At 51.1% G+C, this 17,245-nt stretch overlaps 1 protein-coding gene across 2 annotated transcripts; it reads left to right on the forward strand.

Moving 5' to 3' along the window:
* The first annotated feature begins 3,364 nt into the window (after positions 1 to 3,364).
* On the forward strand, positions 3,365 to 7,745 carry SMIM12 (small integral membrane protein 12). Of its 2 annotated transcripts, none has more exons than XM_043876916.1 (2): positions 3,365 to 3,481; positions 6,840 to 7,745. In XM_043876916.1, exon 2 carries the CDS (start codon positions 6,845 to 6,847, stop codon positions 7,121 to 7,123), a length of 279 nt encoding a protein of 92 aa, XP_043732851.1. In that variant the 5' UTR covers positions 3,365 to 3,481; positions 6,840 to 6,844; the 3' UTR covers positions 7,124 to 7,745. The 2 variants fall into 2 exon arrangements, with proteins under 2 accessions (XP_043732851.1, XP_043732852.1); XM_043876917.1 differs by lacking the exon at positions 3,365 to 3,481 and adding an exon at positions 3,572 to 3,723.
* Positions 7,746 to 17,245: the final 9,500 nt, after the last annotated feature.

Consider the following 17,245-nt stretch of genomic DNA (forward strand, 5'->3'; position numbering starts at 1 on the left):
TGTAAACTGGATCTGGGGACTAATGCAAAGATGAAGAGGCCTTGAAAATGTCAGCCAAGTTTTTGGCTTACTAAATAATGCCATAAATGGACATAGGACATTGCAGAAGGAGGCCCGAATTTGAGGAATACTAAACATAAAGTGAAAGCAAAACGCAATTACCAAGCACTTAGGAGGAGATGAAAGTGAAGTGTGTGAAAGTGTGAAAGTTGCTCAGTTGTATCCAACTCTTTGCGACCCCATGGACTACATAGTCCATGGAATTTTCCAGGTCAGAAAACTGGAGTGGGTAGCCTTTCCCTTCTCCAGGGCATCTTCCCAACCCAGGGATTTTTTTTTTTAATTAAGATTTTTTTTTAATGTGGACCAATTTTAAAGTCTTTATTGACTTTGTTACAATGTTGTTTCTTTCTTTCTTTCTTTTTTTTTCACTTTTTTTGACAGACAGCAGGTGGGATCTTAGCTCCCAATCAGGAATCGAAACTGCACATGCCCCCGCCCCCTGAAGGTGAAATCTTAACCACTAGACTACCAGGAAAGTCTCTCTTTGTCATTTTTTTTTTTTCAACAATGGGTGAACAGATTTTCTGAGATTAGCAGGCAGCAGGGCCAGCATGGGAATCTACAATTCTCTGATTCCTAAGTCTGTGTCCTGGAGCCCCACTTAGTTCTCAGGCAACAGAACTGCTTGCCAGCATTTGAGACTCAAGGTTCCTCTGGGGAGTCTTCCCTGATTCTTCCTGGGGATCCTTCTCTCTGCTGCTTGTGCACACTCCTGTCATCACATCTTGCACACTCTCTCATTTTCTAGACCCTTCTGTTTCCACATTAGTCAGACAACTCTGAGAGAAAAGGTGGTCCCAGTTATTTTTGCATCCCCAATGCCTAGCACATGTTAATTGCCTGTTGTAGGCAATTCTGTTCCCTTCTCTATTGCTGTTGTTGTTCAGCATGAAGTCAAGTCCGACTCTTTGCAACCCCCTGAACTGAGCACGCTGGGTTCCTCTGTCCTCCACTACCTCCCAAAGTTTGCTCAGACTCATGTCCATTGAGTCAACAGTGCCATCCAACCATCTCATCCTCTGTTGTCCCCTTCTCCTCCTGCCCTCAATCTTTCCCAGCATCAAGGTCTTTTCCAATGAGTCAGTTCTTCGCATCAGGTGGCTGAAGTATTGGGAGTTTCAGCTTCAGCATCAGTCCTTCCAATGAATATCAGGACTGATTTCCTTTAGGATGGACTGGTTTGATCTCCTTGCTGTCCAAGGGACTCTCAGGAGTCGTCTCCACCACCACAGTTCAAAAGCATCAATTCTTTAGCACTCAGCTTTCTTTATGGTCCAACTCTCACATCCATACATGACTACTGGAAAAAACCTTGGCTTGGACTAGACAGACCTTTGTTGGCAAAGTGATATCTCTGCTTTTTAATATGCTGTCTAGGTTTGTCATAGCTTTCTTCTCTCTACATATTCAATTAGTGAACACTTTCTGCTAATAGTGGTTTCCTATACATTTCTTTTTCAAAAACTTATTTACTTGGCTGTTCTGGGTCTTAGTTGCAGCATGGGATCTTTGATCATCATTGTGGCTTCAGGGATCTTTCAGTTGCAGCATGTGGGAGCTAGTTCCCTGACCGGGGATCAAACCTGGGTCCCCTGCATTGGGAGCACAGAGTCTTAGCCACAGCACCACCAGGGAAGTCCCCGGTTTCCTGCACCTTTCTTTATTCTTTATCAGTTCCTTTTTCTCCTCCTCCATTGTCAGAACTTAGCATTGAGATCTTTGAGATCATACAGGAAGCAGATCTAACCTGATAATGCAATCTATGAGGCTTCCACCAAGGTGTCCTTTAAGCTTGAAAAACAAGCCAGAGCTCCTTTGGTAGAGAAAAGTGGGAAGGGCATTCCAGGTAGATGAAAAAGTGTAAATAAAGGCATGGAGGTGTGAAACAGTGGTCTCTATAGGTGGATGAGGAGGGATTTAGTATGTGTTTCTGCTGCATCACATGGGTGGTGACGTAGAGCTAGTTGGGGTGTTATGAAGCCTACACTGTTTTTTTTTTTTTTTCCCTTCTTCTTCTATATGCTATAAAATAGACATCTGTACACGGCACAGTGGGGACACAGAGGAGGGAGTGAATACTTGCACCTGGGGGCCAAGTAAGACACAGGTGTCACTGTATTTTAATTATTTGTACGAAAGGAGACTGAAGAAGTTGGCTTAAAGCTCAACATTCAGAAAACTAAGATCATGGCATCTGGTCCCATCACTTCATGGCAAATAGATGGGGAAACAGTGGCTGACTTTATTTTTTGGGGGGCTCCAAAATCACTGCCGATGATGTCTGCAGCCATGAAATTAAGACGCTTACTCCTTGCAGGGAAAGTTATGACCAACCTAGACAGCATGTTAAAAAGCAGAGACATTACTTTGCCAACAAAGGTCCCTCTCGTCAAGGCTATGGTTTTTCCATTAGTCATGTATGAATGTGAGAGTTGGACTATAAAGAAAGCTGAGCGCCGAAGAAGTGATGCTTTTGAACTGTGGTGTTGGAGAAGACTCTTGAGAGTCCCTTGGACTGCAAGGAGATCCAGCCAGTCCATCCTAAAGGAGATTAGTCCTGAGTGTTCATTGGAAGGATTGATGTTGAAGCTGAAACTCCAATACTTTGGCCACCTGATGCGAAGAGCTGACTCATCTGAAAAGACCCTGATGCTGGGAGGGATTGGGGGCAGGAGGAGAAGGGGACGACAGAGGATGAGATGCTTGGATGGCATCACCGACTCAATGAAGATGAGTTTGAGTACACTCCGGGAGTTGGTGATGGACAGGGAGGCCTGGCATTCTGTGGCCCATGGGGTCGCGAAGCGTTGGACACGACTGAGCGACTGAACTGAACTGATGCTATTTCCCTGCTTGCGATGTGCCAGCAGAGCACTTTGCATGCATTATCTCATCAACTCTCTCAACATCCCGTGAAAAAGGTGTTATTACGTCTATGCATAGGCGAGAAAGGAGGCTCAGTCACACGGCTGAATGTCACACATTTCCCAACGTCACACGGCTAGAAAGCTAGCCCAGATCGGAATAGTTTTTAAGAGTTCTAGATTTTACTCTGCTGAGCCCTTCTTGAGGTCAAGGGTCATGTTTTTTATTTTTTTTTCTGTGCCCAGACCAAAGTCTTACGAGCCTCCTAGTCAACATCAGTTGAAGCCTTTCTCCAAACGAAAGCCCGTGGTGACGTCACTGAGAAACCTCCTGGCCGGAAGGGGACGCTGTAGGCATCTCAGCTCGGCGCGGCCGGTTGCGGGCGCCTAGCTTCCCCAGTCCTTTCAGCCAATCCCTGCGCTCCGAGGGAGCCGGCGCCAGTGGGCGGGTCCCGGGGCTAGGCCCCGCGGGCCGCTGGGAGAGGCGGTGTCTGGGCTCCCGGCGCTCGGCTGGAGGGCGGGGTCCGGACGGTGGTGTGCGGACTTTCGCGCAGGTGAGCAGGCCTCCCGGCAGGCGGTCCCTCTTCCGGAGCTGCTGCCGGGCCGCCCGTAGCTGTGGTGACGCCTCGTGGCCTTGACCTCTGAGTTAGGGGAGGGGTAATGCCTAGCGTCGGCTCTGGCCCTGACCAGGCCTGAGAAGAAGAGATGGCCCCCTTTTCTTCCCCGGGCTCGGCGTGAGCGTCTGAGCGCCCTGCGAACACTTAGCGGTCAGGGCTTCTCGGCCTTAGGCACGTGGGTGAGGACGGACCCGACGAGGTCGTGAGCGTGGTGGGACAGGGGCCGGGGCCGGGGCCGGGGAACGGGAACCCAGAGAAGGGCGACGGGCAGACCCTTGGACCCTGACCTCCTTAACGCTCTCATCCCCGGACCAGTCTCAGTGACGGTCAGGATTGATTTTTCCACCCAGTCTGGTCTCCCTTGCCCTTGTTAGCGGTTCTCAAATCTCCTGACTGCAGTTTCTCATCTCAGTGGGCCTCCAGGGCCCCCGGCACAAAGGCAGGTTTCCCTGCAACCCGTTTGACCTTTTCCCGCTCAGACTCCCTCCGTGCGGGGCTGGAAATACGCCTCACGGTATTTGCCAGACACTTTTGCCTCTCATTTTGACCCCTTAGGGATGACTTGTTAGAGTATCTAGCTTCCTGTGATCAGCAAAGGCGCCTGCTGTGTTCTGCCGCCTTTTGAGGGCGGGTGGTTGAATGACTGTGGTGATTTTACACAAGCCAGTTGCTTATTCATTCAAGAAACTTTTTGAGCATTTAATGCTGGACGGGGTCGGAAGAATGGGGGATGGATAGGCCACAGTGGGCACGCGCAAACATGGGCCTTGCCCTTTTGGACCGCAAAGTGTTTTGAGGAATGCACACAAATGGGTTAGGCCAGCCCAATATGTGACACAGACAAAGTGTCTAATGCTCTCAATGTTGAATAAATGAATGGATTAAGTTGTTTGGGGATGATTAGAACATGAACCACAGAGGGAGACCTTGGGCTGCATATGAGAGAGAAAAGCATGGTGGAGTCATTCTTCATATATGTTAAGACAAATGGGTGATCTGCGTGGAGAGTTGCTGTTCAGGGAACGTGTTTACTCACAGAAGACTTGCTTACAAGACAGGAAAGAAAATAAAGAAGTATTAGGTTTGAGATTCTTCCAGGGTCCTTATCATTTCACAAATCTCTGAGTGTATCACAAATCTTAGAGTTTTCAAAAAGAGAAGCTCTTCTAAGTAGTGAAGTGCCAAGTTGATGGGGAAGAATTGCAGGAAGCTGTCTTCAAGACCAGGATTTGGACAGAAGCCAGTCCATAGGGTCACAGAGAGGCGGACAGGGCTGAGTGAAGCGAACTGTGCGCGCGCGCACACACACACACACACACACACACACACACACACACACACACACACACACACCTATTTGCAGTGTGTTCTTTACAGTTGAAGGAACATAGGTGTTGAAGATGGAGAGTCCTGGGTTCCAATTAGTGGCTCTGTCATTTCTGGTGATCTTGGGCCAGTTAAGGTTATGTTCCTGAGCCTTTGTGGTCTTCAACAAAAATCTGGACTAGTAATCCCTTCCTTAGAGAGGTGATCTTCACCTGTGAAGATGAGGTGGTGACTAGTGTGTGAATTGTCCGGCATAGTGCCTGGTGCTAAGACAGGGACTCAGCGCAAGCTCAGAGCTGCTCCTGCAGTTTTTTCCCTGGTGATGGTCCATTATAATCTTGGGTCCACAAAATGCTGGGATTCCTCCAAAGAGAATTAGAACCAAAGAGAGAGGGAGAGAGTCATCTGATCTTTGGTGAGGTAGACCAGAGACAGCTGAGCTGGGGAAACACCTACAGGGGTACAAAGGGAATGATGTTTCAGTTGAGACTTTCCGGCACATTACTTAACCCTCTGGTCATGCCATCTATCACAGAGTGGACGTGTATTAGAGGACATTGTATATATAAAGTGCTTACCCCAAGGTCTGGCACTTAGTGCACAATAAATGGAGCTATCACTATCATGATACTTGTGAGTAGTCCTTGATAATTGTTAATAATAATCATTTGAGCCTGAATGGCCATCAGAGTGACCCACTTTGTGTGTTTTTACATTATTTTGGTGTTGTCTTCATTTCTGGAAACTCTAGGGCCATTCCACTTCTTTGTTTTTCTGCCATGGCTTGTACTGTGTTGTGTTTTGTTTTATGAAAAAAAAAAAAAGTGAAACTGTTAGTCACTCAGTAGTGTCTGACTCTTTGCAACTCCATGGACTGTAGCCTGCTAGGCTCCTCTGTCCATGGACTTCTCCACGAAAGAATCCTGGAGTGGGTTGCCATTTCCTTCTCCAGGGGATCTTCCTGGCCCAGGGATCGAACCCACATCTCCTGCATTGGCAGACAGATTCTTTATTAGCTGCTATTTATTTGGCTGTGCGCTGCCTCAATTGTGGCAAGCAGAATCTCTAGTTGGTGGCATTTGAACTCTTAGTAGCCGCATGTGGGATCTAGTTCCCTGACCATGAAGCATACCCAGGCCCCCTACATTGGAAGCGTGGAGTCTTAACCACTGGATCACCAGGGAAGTTCTGTACAGTGGTTTTTTTTTTTTTTTTTCCCCCAAAACATAGAATTTTCATTTTCAAGTTCTAGTGTGTCCAGAGAATGTATAATGGGTTGGTGATATTTTTTAAGAGCTTATTATGTAAATATGAGGATATGGCTTTGGTTGAAGAGAGTGTATTTTGAAAGTGGTTTGGTCAGCAGATTTGAAGAGGTTCGTCTAGTCAGGAAAGTCGGGTTCAGAATAGGAAAAAACCATTATCTCTTTACCTAAAATCCAGATTGGTTGGGTAATGGTTTTGGCTGCCTAAATATGTTCCTTCTTCTTTACACGGGGCAAAGGACAGGAGACTCACGGTGGGATTGTGTGTGGTGGGGAAGGGGTGGCTAGCTCTGCTGATGGAGGAATTATATAGAACAAAGGAAGGCTCTTACCGACTCTTGAGACGTCGGCAACCTGTGCAGGGAGAGCCTGGGGTCACCAGCAGGCTTGAGGCTTTATCAGGTAAGGCTCAGAGGGTCTCTTGTGGGGAACACTGCCATATGTGGTTGTGTAACTGTCAAAGAGTGTAGTCCATAAAGTAGACTCTCGTCCTCTTCCCTAACACGGAATCTTCTGACATTGCCTAGATGGTTTCAGGGACCCCACTGTTGCATAAAGCGGGGTGCCCTCTTGCATTGCTCTGCACGGGGTGGATGCTCAGGCCGCCGTGCCAGGCCGCCTGGTCAGCGGAGCGCCCCGGCGGGCTGCCCGTGCTCGGTAGGGCGGGCGCGGCTTCTGCCTAACGGCCTTATGCTCTCCTGCAGATGCCATGTGGCCTGTGCTTTGGACCGCGGTGCGCACCTATGCTCCCTACGTCACCTTTCCCGTGGCCTTCGTGGTCGGGGCTGTGGGGTACCACCTGGAATGGTTCATCCGGGGGAAGGAGCCACAGCCTGTGGAGGAGGAGAAGAGCATCTCAGAGCGCCGGGAGGAGCGCAAGCTGGATGAGCTGCTAGGCAAGGACCACACCCAGGTCGTGAGCCTTAAGGACAAGCTGGAATTTGCTCCTAAAGCCGTCCTGAACAGAAACCGCCCGGAGAAGAACTAATGGAGGACTCAGGGCCCGATGGGGCCTTCCATGGGCCATGGCTGGTCCTGCCACCACGTCGACCCAGCCCCAGAACCCACATCTGATTTGCTTTATTGCTGCTTCTGGCCCCTCCCACCCCCCCACAGCCACGCACACACTGCCTCTGCTATGGCGAGGCAGACACTCTGGAAGTGGAGGGGCCAGTGAAGAGGAAGGCCTGGGAGGGTTCTGGCCTGAAGGTCGCCTCAGCTGAATGGTGGCCACAACTGCCCTGGCTTCTGCGCTGCTGGGCGCACCACTCGGGGGAGAGTTACGAAACGAACACTGGCTGTCAGTCCCGGTGGGAAGGCGGTTTGGCCTCCAGTGGGAGTGGCTGGGATTGGGGTGGTGGGAGAGTTCACAGATCTACCTGGCTCTCTTAACTAGCTTGCCCTGTCCTTTGTGCTCATTCTCCCTGAAATCCTGTCCTGGCAGCTCAGGGAGGGGATTCCCCTGGGAAGGAACACTGTTTTCTGTTCTTGGGAGCCCAGACTGTTTGCCTTGGGGCAGGTGAATTAGCTTGAAAACAATCACCATCTTTCACACCCCCCCCCCATTAATGTATAGTGCAAAACTTGATTAAAGTGGCGTCTGAGAACCATTTTGATCTAATCCTATCTTCCAGGTGGTGGTTGGGGTCTCCTTAGGAGTTATGTAAGTGCAGACATCTCCAGGTAGGATAACATTGGCCTTTAACTAAAGACTTCAGGGCCCTGGAGCTTTGTTTTACTAGTGTGGTTGTGTTGGATCCTGGAGACGGAGAGTCCTGGAGGCGCAGGTTCCCATGGGCATTTTTTTTTTTTTCCCATGGGCATTTTTATCATGATAACAAGAGGCTTATAGACTTTCAAAGTCTAAATTAGAGTAGACCAGGGAGCTTGACAATTAACATCAAATTTTCCAACTTAATATTCATATGCACACATCAAAAGTAGTATATATACATAATATTTGGCAGGGGGTTTGAAAAATGGTTACCTACACTCCGAGGGCTTTAGTACAGATAAAAAGGTAACATTTTGGTATTTTTCACTAATTCTTGGCCTAGTTGTTTTTAGATACTTATCATTACTGTACATGTAATTTTATATTCTCTTTTTACATAGTATTTCATATTGGAATCACTTTCCCATCTTGTCACATGGTCTTCATAACCCTAATTGTTTCCAGTTGCCCATCAAGTGGGACTATAGCATAGTTTGTTTTTTAACTGTTTCCCTGTCGCTGGACATGTGGGTTGTTTTTGATTGTTCACTCAGAAATACTGCCAAGAGTATCTTATGTGAGGCTTTTCCTGCGTTTTGGAATACAGGAGAGGGGTAGGAACAGTAAATGGCATTCTGGATGAAGTGGGATGATTAATTTAAGGGTCTTAATGGGTAACAACTGAACATCTGCCCTGAAGGGCGGTTGGAGCTTATACTGAATGCTGCCACTAAAGCTGTTGTCAGTGAGGTTGGAAAGGGTGACAGCAGAGAGCAAACCTGTTGCCTCATGAAGTCAATTGACCTTCACCCCGAGTGAGCAAAGGCAGGTGGTGTGTTTGATGAAGAATGAACTGCCTTAAAAGGGGGAGGGCATTTGCCCTGCTTCTCACCTCAGGATTTGAGGCCTGATGGTGTTACCAGGTGGGGGAAGGTAGGACTCCTGAACAGGTAGAGGTTCTGGCTGTGGCGTGGAGGGAGCAGGGGAGGCCGAAGATGGTAGCCAGAGGAGGGGGCAAATCAAGTCGGTGGCTTCCCCGTCAGACACCGGAGCCTGGTGGGAATGTTGAAATGAACTGTTGTTGCTTCTCAGGGAGTAAATTTGGTGGGGAACGTGGGGTGGTAGGATCTGCTACTGAAATAAGGATGAGGTTTCTGGTTGTGGAAGGATGTGCTGAGGTTAGTTTGGTTACGGGCTGGGGCTGCCGCAGGCCTCCTCAGCAGGCCAGTGCTGCCCCCCTGTGGCAGTCCTGAGTACCGCCAAGCCTGGGATCCCTTCCCTGGACCAACACTCAGGCCTGTAGGGGTCAGTGAGGTGTCAAATGAGAGGCTAGGGCAGGCTAGAAAGCGCAGGCCCGCCTGAAGGGGGCAGTGGCTGGGCAGCTTCTTCCAGTTTGTGCTGCTTGCTTTGCCAGAGATACCAGATTTTTATCTGTGTTTTTTTCCTAGAAGATATTAGAAATTCAGATTTTTGTGGATTTTTTTTTTGGCATGAAACTTCTGATTTTTAAATGTTGACAATTTATTTTTTTTTAAAATTCTAAGTATACTCACATACCCATAGGGTTAATTTGACCTGGTGACTGCCAGTTTGCCACCTGTCAAGCTGCCCCTCGCGTTCTAATGAAACCTGAGAGATGTGCTTTATTTTTAAGCGATCATCTTAACAATTGTGGCAAATATGAGATCCCAGGAGTGGTTTCCCTTGAAACACTTTGGGGCATCCTGCACATATGTAGTTTAGTATCAGCCTAAGGAAAACACTGGAGGACTTTAGAAAACATAACAGAAATAACACCAAAAACATTTTCCCACGGATGAGGACATTCTTGGGTTTTCAGATGTTTTAGAAAAACCATGCTGGCCCTGCTGTACCCACTTCCAGTGCCTGGCGGAGGAAGCCCTGTCCTTGGGAATGCAAGTTGCTCCCTTTTCCTAGTCTCACTTGGAGCCCCCTTTAAGTAATTTTATTTCGGAGGGCTTGCCCTCACTGACTTTCTGCCTGTAGCAAGTCTATTAATATTCCCAGCTGGCTCTTGCTTTCCCACAGGCTGGGCTCTCCTGCTGCCGTGGGGCTCTGGGATAGCGCCTGCTTTCTTGCCTCTGCTCAGGTAGTGTTAGGAAGCAGGGTGTTGTTTTTTGTTTTGATGTGGACCATTTTTAAAGTCTTTTTGGGAATGTGTTACAATATTGCTTCTGTTTTTTGCTTTGTTTTTTTGCCCATGAGGCATGCGGGATCTTAGCTCTCTGACCAGGGATTGAACTCACATCTCCTACACTGGAAGGGGAAGTCTTAACCGCTAGACTCCCAGGGAAGTCCCAAGCAGCAGGCTTTCCATGGATTTGACAAACGTGGGCCAGACTTGTTGGGACCAGCCAAGGCACGGACTGGTTTTCTCCCACACTGTCTGATCCCCTGAAACATACTTGTAAGCAGATGTACTTGGGGTTTGCCTCCCCACCCCCGGTAATAGTGGTGGCTTTGTTGTTGTTTAGTCACTAGTTGGGTCTGACTCTCTGCGGCTCCGTGGACTATATATCCCGCCAGGCTCCTTTGTCCATGGGATTTTTCAGGCAAGAATACTGGAGTGGGTAGCCGTTTCGTCTCCAGGTGATCTTCCCGACCCAGGGACTGAACCTACATCTCCTGCGCTGGCAGGCGGATTCTCCACTGCCGAGCCGCCAGGGAGGCCCAGTGTGGCGTTAGAGCAGCGTTACCCTGTCTGAGCACGTCAGGGCTCGCGTCTCTGCCCCCAGGGGCCTGGTGTCTGGTGCTTTCCCACTCCCTCTCTTGCCTTTCCTGTGCCTGTTGCTGTGTTAGCGCAAGTCAGCTGGGCAGCTGCCAGGACGAGCCAGCCGGGGGCCCTCTGACCCCTGTCAGCTTGCCAGGGCCCAGGCTGACGAGGCTGTCAGCTGAGCGAAACACCGTGAGATGAGACTCCCCAGAGTCACTCGGGAACCAGGCAGTGAAAACCAAGAGGCTTGCTCGTCTTATCTCACTTTTCCTTTTCCCCTCTGGCACAGGTCTCTGGGCACTTGTAGAATGGTGAGCCAGGGCCGTGTGGTACAGTGAAAACGAGGTGGATCCTAGAGGTCGACAGATGTATGATGCTGCCTCAACTGCTAGCTGAATGACGTAGCCTCTCTGAGCTTCAGGTGTCAGTTACCTGGTAAACAGGAATAAGAAGACCTGTTTTTGCTGGGTTGTTGCAAAGCTATCATATGTAAAGTTCTTAGCAGAGCCCATGGCAATAGGTAGGTGCTCAGTAAGTGTTGGCTGCTTTAGTTTTTTTGCAGGAAAAAGAGTTCCGTCTATCCTTGTGATCCTGGTGAGCTGGGATCAGGAGGAGAGAGCAAGCCGCTGTGGCTGGGAGAGTGATCCCGGGACCCGCCCTCATAGGTCTGGTGGTCCAGGGCTTCTTGGGGAGTGTTTCATAGGAGGGACTGCCATGTCCCAGAGCCAGGCTGGCTAGGGGAGTGCAGGCTTCGACCTGTGTTGCTAAGTAGTAGCCACATCGGTGCTGTGTCAAGGTCAGAGACGAGAAGTGGGGAGCAAGGTGTGGGGGAGCACCCGAGAGTGTCGCCCCTCAGGATGGCTGGAACAGGGAGCCTTGGAGGCACGAGAACAGTGTGATCTCCACCTCTGCTGGCCTCGGAAGGATGGGGATACCGCTGTCCTCCCTGTTGTAGTGTAAAAGGAGTGAGAAGCCAGCTTAGAGCTTCAGAAACATGGAAATGCTGTTGTATCCCGGTAAAATCCCCCTTTTATCGACTCGGATGGCAGCCAGTCTGATAATGGAATAGACATAAATGCTCCTCTGTGCTTTTCCTGAACAGTCTCTCGAACTGCTAAGGAGAAGTCACTGGGGGAGTCAGCTTTAAGAGTAAAGAGGCATTATTAATAATTAGTATGTATCATTTTGCTTCCTGTTCCATGGGTACCTTGATGTACCTCAGTCAGTTCAGTTACTCAGTCGTGTCCGACTCTTTGCGACCCTGTGGACCACAGCACGCCAGGCCTCCCTGTCCATCACCAACTCCCAAAGTTCACTCGAGCTTATATCTGTTGAGTTGGCGATGCCATCCAACCATCTCATCCTCTGCATGTACTTAAAAACTGTTTATTCCTTTTGAATTAAGTTTGTTAACATTAGTTATCTGTTTATCAAATCCTTCTCAGTGCAGGGAGGACCTTGGCTTTGTTTCTGTTTAAAAATTTCGAATGGGTCCTCCGCATATTTCTGGTATTTTTAAACATGTTTACTGGAGTCCTAGAAAGGGCAGTTCTCTCTAGAAGAGCCCAGTCCTTTGTGTCCTTACGCCCCTCTCCACTGCCCCTGTTGCACTTCCAACCCCAGCTCCCCTGTCCATTTCTGTTTGGTTCTGTGCCTGAGCTGCTTAGCGCAGCGGGAGAATTGTACATAACCATGTGGCCTGGCAGTCTCCACGTGTGGTTTCAGATGCAACCTTCAAGGTCACTTTTTTTTTTTTTTAATAAGCCAGCCTCCTCAGCCCCATCCCTGCATCCCTCTTGGCCCTTGCTGCTTGCTCTCTGCCTCTAGCGCTGCAGTGGTGAAGCCAGTTTGGCTAAAAGCCTTTATGATTGCAAATCTGGTGTCCATTCTTAGTCGTAATATCCAGCACACTTCATGGAATTCTGTCTTGATATCACCGCACCACCGTTTCCTTTTCCAGCTATCTCTTCTGCCATCGCCTCCTCCTGTTCTCCTAACTATGAGTGTTCTTCCAGCTTCCATGTTTGTTTTCTTGCCAGATAGTTTCAGCCTCACCTGTGCCTTCAGCCACCTACTGATCTACCTTGAAGACTCCCAGATGTCTGTCTCTAGTTGTGAATTCCCCACCGCCCCCCAGGCTCCAGATCATCCTCTGAAACAGCTCACTATGTATCTCTGTGTCTTGATTTGTATGATGATGGTTAAAGGTGTTGACGTGGGTTTGAAGCTTAACTGTGTGATTTAGTTTTGTGACCAGGGAAGTCACTTCAGCTTTCCTAAGCAGCATCTGTACAGTGGGGATGAAGATGGAGAGTGTTTGTGAAACACCAGTGCAGTGTTTAGCATATATTCCATCTCCTTTCTCCTGTTGCTCAGCTGGGTTCTGACCCTCCTGCCCCGTCCCCACCCCCACCCACCTGTGGCGGTTTCTTTTTTTGTCTGTTTTCTCCATCTTGCTTCGCTGCCCTCATCACCTCTGGCCTAAACTTTTGGTGTCTTCCTGAAAATTCCTTCCACTCCTCCCAGCATTTTCTCTGTCAAACACATCCCTGATGAGGTCCCTCCTTAAAGACCTCCATGGCTTCTCTCTCCTGAGCCCCGTGTGCGCCACGCACGTCCTTTCGCCGTCTTGCCCCCACCTCCCTCGCATCGTCCCCAGGACAGAGCCCGGCTTGTGCCACCTCCTGACTGTGCGGTGCCCGTCCGGGTCCTGAGGCCTCGTGTGCACTGCGCAGCCAGCCTCCTGGGATGCCTGGTGAATTCTCTTCCCCTCCAGGACGGCCCAGGAGGTTGAGCAGAGATTGCCTCTCCGGCCCGGGGTCCGCTCTCCTCCCGCGGCATTTACACAAGGCGTTGTGCTGGTTGTGTGTCCGTTCCCCTAGACTGTGAGTTCCTTGAGGGGAGGGACCAAACCTTGCACAGAGGCATTTCCAATAAACATTGAATGACTTCAGAGGCCCCTGAGTGTGATTCTGGGATGGAGCACGTCCTGGGCTGGGTGTGGAGACGAGCCTCTTAGGAAGACGGAGTGGGGCTCCCAGATGTCTGTCTCTAGTTGTGAATTCCCCCTGCCGCCCCCCAGGCCCCCCAGGTGTGTGCTCTGCAGTCTTGAGCTCACGGCAGCCGTGTTTCCTACGGCTTTGCCATCTCCGAGACTGGTAATGAGCTAAAACGAGAGAAAGCACTGGCTGAATTTTCCCGGGGGAAGTGGGGCTTGGACATAGGGCGGGCTTTCCCCACTGGGTAGGACCTGGACCAGCCTGGCCCATGATGAATTTGACCTTGATGACACTGCAGAGGGGAACAATGTCCTCAGGAAAGCATTCAGGAAACCCTTTGTGTCGTGGTCATCAAAGTCGTGCAGCAGCTGGGCAGGGTGGACGGGAGCCCTCTAAGGCACCCGCGGGGCCCCGGTCAGAGCCTGAGGAGCTGTAACGCCTTTACCAGCTGGGGCTTGCTCTTGGCTTCTGTGGACCCCTGGGCTGACTCCGAGGAACACAGATGCTGGGAAGGCGTGGGGAAGCGCGGGAGCCTGAGGGTACCACTGTTGCTGGGGTGTCTCTGCTCCCTCTCTCTCCGTTTTCCCTTCGTGCCTCCCCTCTGGCTGTGGCCTGGAAGGGGAGGGTGGACTGGCAGGTGAGGTGGAAGCCTTGGAAACGAGAGATGGAGCAGGCTTCGATGTCCTCAGTTTTTTTTTTCTTAATCATTCTTAATCATTTCTTAATCATTGGCCACACTGCGTACCATGAGGAATCTTAGGTTTCTTTTTTTCTTTTTTCTTTTACTATGTGGCACGGCTTGTAGGATCTTAGTTCCCTGACCAGGGATCGAACCCGCACCACGGGAGTGAAAGAGCCAAGTCCTAACTTGGCCTAAGTCCTAACCACTGGACCTCCAGGGAACTCCCGGGGTATCCTCATTTTATCACGAAGCTGGCCTAGAACGTCTGGTGTTTATCTGAAGCCCTCTTTGTTTGCGCCTCCTCCCCAAGGAGCGCAGACAGGAGAGGGGTCCCGGTTCCGCTTTTGTTCACTCAGGGGATCGAGGCCCAGAACGGGAAGCGGCTCACCCGAGATAACTCGGGGAGTTCTTGGCAGCGCTGGGCTTGCGGCCACCCCACCGCCCCTCCCCTTCCCAATTTGCTGCTCGTCATCACAGCAAACCGGGGTCCACTGGTCTGCCCACCGGTTGACCTGAGCAAGGGGAACACCCTTGAGAGTGTGCTGGCACCGCCGCGGCCCCTCTGCTGGCGCTGGCGTGCCTTATCTCTGCGGCCTGCTTCTCCTGCCTTTCCCTGTTTGGTTTTCCCGGCCCACAGACCAAAGATAAACCTCTGGGGCAGCTCTGCCCCTTTGATGCTCTCCAGGCTGTTTTCCCCACGTGTGGGAGGGTAGGAGGTCACTGTCTTTCCCACAGATGGAGGCCTCTGTGTTCCTTGTTTGGTCAGTTGATGACAAGGTGGATTGTTCCGCCGCTGTTTTCCCTAAACCCCTGTCCTTGGCTGGCCCCTGCCTCACCGTCCTGTGCCGGGACCTTGATGGGCTCAGATCCCAGCCCGTCCCTTTCCCCTCTGAGAAATTCAGCTCTGCAGTTAGACTGCTTGGGTTCACAGCCCAGCACCGCCACTGACAGCTGCCTTTCCCAAGCTGCTTCTCTGGTTCATCTCACGTGTCCTGTGGGACCAGCATATCACTCACCTCAGGGTTACTGTGAGGATGGAGAGAAAACACCCGCGAGGCATTTAGCACAAGAGACTTACCTGTCGTTAGCACTTAGGAAAAGTTGGTTATTTTGATTAGTGGTAGTTAAAAAAAAAGTATGTATTTATTTGGCTGTGCTGGGTCTTAGTTGTGGCACTTGGGATCTTTATTTGTAGCACGTGGGATCTGGTTCCCCGGCCAGGGATCGAACCCAGGCCTCCTGCGTTGAGAGCACCGGGTCTTAGCCACTGGGCTTCTCTCAGTGGCTTCTCTCCTTGGCTTCAGAGGCCGTACTCTTGATGCCTCTTCACAAGCTTGTCCCTCTTGGCTCCTGAGTCCCTGGCATCTGCGTCTAGATCTCCTCTTCTCCTAAAGGCCCTGATCGGTCGGATTAGGGCCCACGAATGGGCCCTCACTTAGTCACTTGTGAAAGGCCTTGTCTCTGGATGTAGTCACATGCTCGGGGGAAGCGGCCAGGCCTTCCACGTGTGGATTTGGGGGGACACAGTTCAACCCATACCAGAAGGACAGACAGAGTAGCGACGCAGAGAGGGGGAATCTCTGCCGGGGAGAGGGGCTTCGGCCAGAGCCTTGGACGCAGGTGCCCCGCCTCCTGAGGTGGGAGCGCACCAGCCCCCAGCTTGGTCCTCGGGTGAGGCTGGGGCTGGCTTCTCCACTCCCTCACGGAAGCCTCGGAGCCGACGATCCCTGTGATCTCTGGGGTGAAGGAGCAGTCAGTGGGCTGGACCACAGGCACAGGTCCTAGCCTTCCCCTTCTTATTGGAGCCTGGACACCCTTCTGCCTCTTGGCAGCTGTTAGAGGCCAGCCGTAACCCCCGAATCTCCCTGTCGGGGCACTTTGAAGGGAACAGCTCCAGCTGTCTTGGTTTTAGCTGAACTCTGCAACTCTGGACCTTCCATGTCGGGAGGGTAGACACAGCACTGAGAATCCAAGCATCACTCCTGTTCTTTTTCTCCCAGAAGATTTCCCTGCGCGATTGGTTTGGTTCAGGCTGATATTCTAGTGAAGACTTTCTCCTTGAGCTGTGTGTTCTTTGATAAAAAGCTGAGCATGGGGGGAAAGTGGCTCAGAGGTTTGCCGGGATTCCGAGTCGGTCACAGATGACAAATCCAGGAGCCCACACATCCTTGTCAGTTAGGCCGCCCCACTCGGTGCACTAGAGACCACTGCAAGGGCCTCCCCTGGTGCCTTGCCCCTCCCCAGCCCTCGGTATCTCCCTCTGGGGTCAGCAGCCCTGGGTCTCATGTGGCCGCGGGTTCCCGGAGGGTCCAGGAGCCAGCGTTGGAGGCAGGCATGATGGTGCTTTCAGCCAGGCTGCCAGTGGCCTCCTGCCCTGCCCGCCTCTCGAGTCCCGGGATAGCAGAGGTTCCCTGCTTCTTGGCAAAGGGCTGGATGTCGTCGACCTTGTTGGTCTTGGGAACCTGAAGCAGATAAAGCCCAGAAGAGTTGAGAAGGAAAAGCTGCTTGCTCCCTGAGCTCGAATGAGCGTGGGTCTAGGTGCTTCATGGTTATCTCATTTACTTCCTTCGCAGTAAGGACACAGACTCAGAGGCTAAGTCACAGGTGGAGGAGGCCGTGGGAGGTATGCCCTTGGCTGGTGGCTTTGGGTTCTTCGTACCCCCAGGAAAGCTGGCTGTCACCCCCTTCACCCTGTGACGGTGGAGGGTAGAGGGTGGGAAAGTTGGTGAGGACTTCCTCGCTTCCTTCCTTCCATCTCCAGAGACCTCTTTGTTCTGCCGATTCCTGGACTCACGGAACCCGGGGCTCCTGGCCGAGCTGCTGGCTCTCAGGTCTCCCGTGGCTGCGGGCGATGAATAGGTTGTCACTTCTTGACCTCCCTGCTCCCCACAGCAGCCCCCCCTCCCACCAGTGACCACAATGGCCCGAGGCTGATTCAGTGCCCTGGTATTGAAGCCATAGAACAATGCTCACAGTGGCAG

The sequence above is a fragment of the Cervus elaphus genome, chromosome 20, assembly GCF_910594005.1.
Source record: "Cervus elaphus chromosome 20, mCerEla1.1, whole genome shotgun sequence".
Lineage (NCBI taxonomy): Eukaryota > Metazoa > Chordata > Mammalia > Artiodactyla > Cervidae > Cervus > Cervus elaphus.

What these genes read in the sequence shown, in the direction of transcription:
- SMIM12 (XM_043876916.1), top strand. Translation starts at nt 6,845, where the DNA reads ATGTGGCCTGTGCTTTGGACCGCGGTGCGCACCTATGCTCCCTACGTC.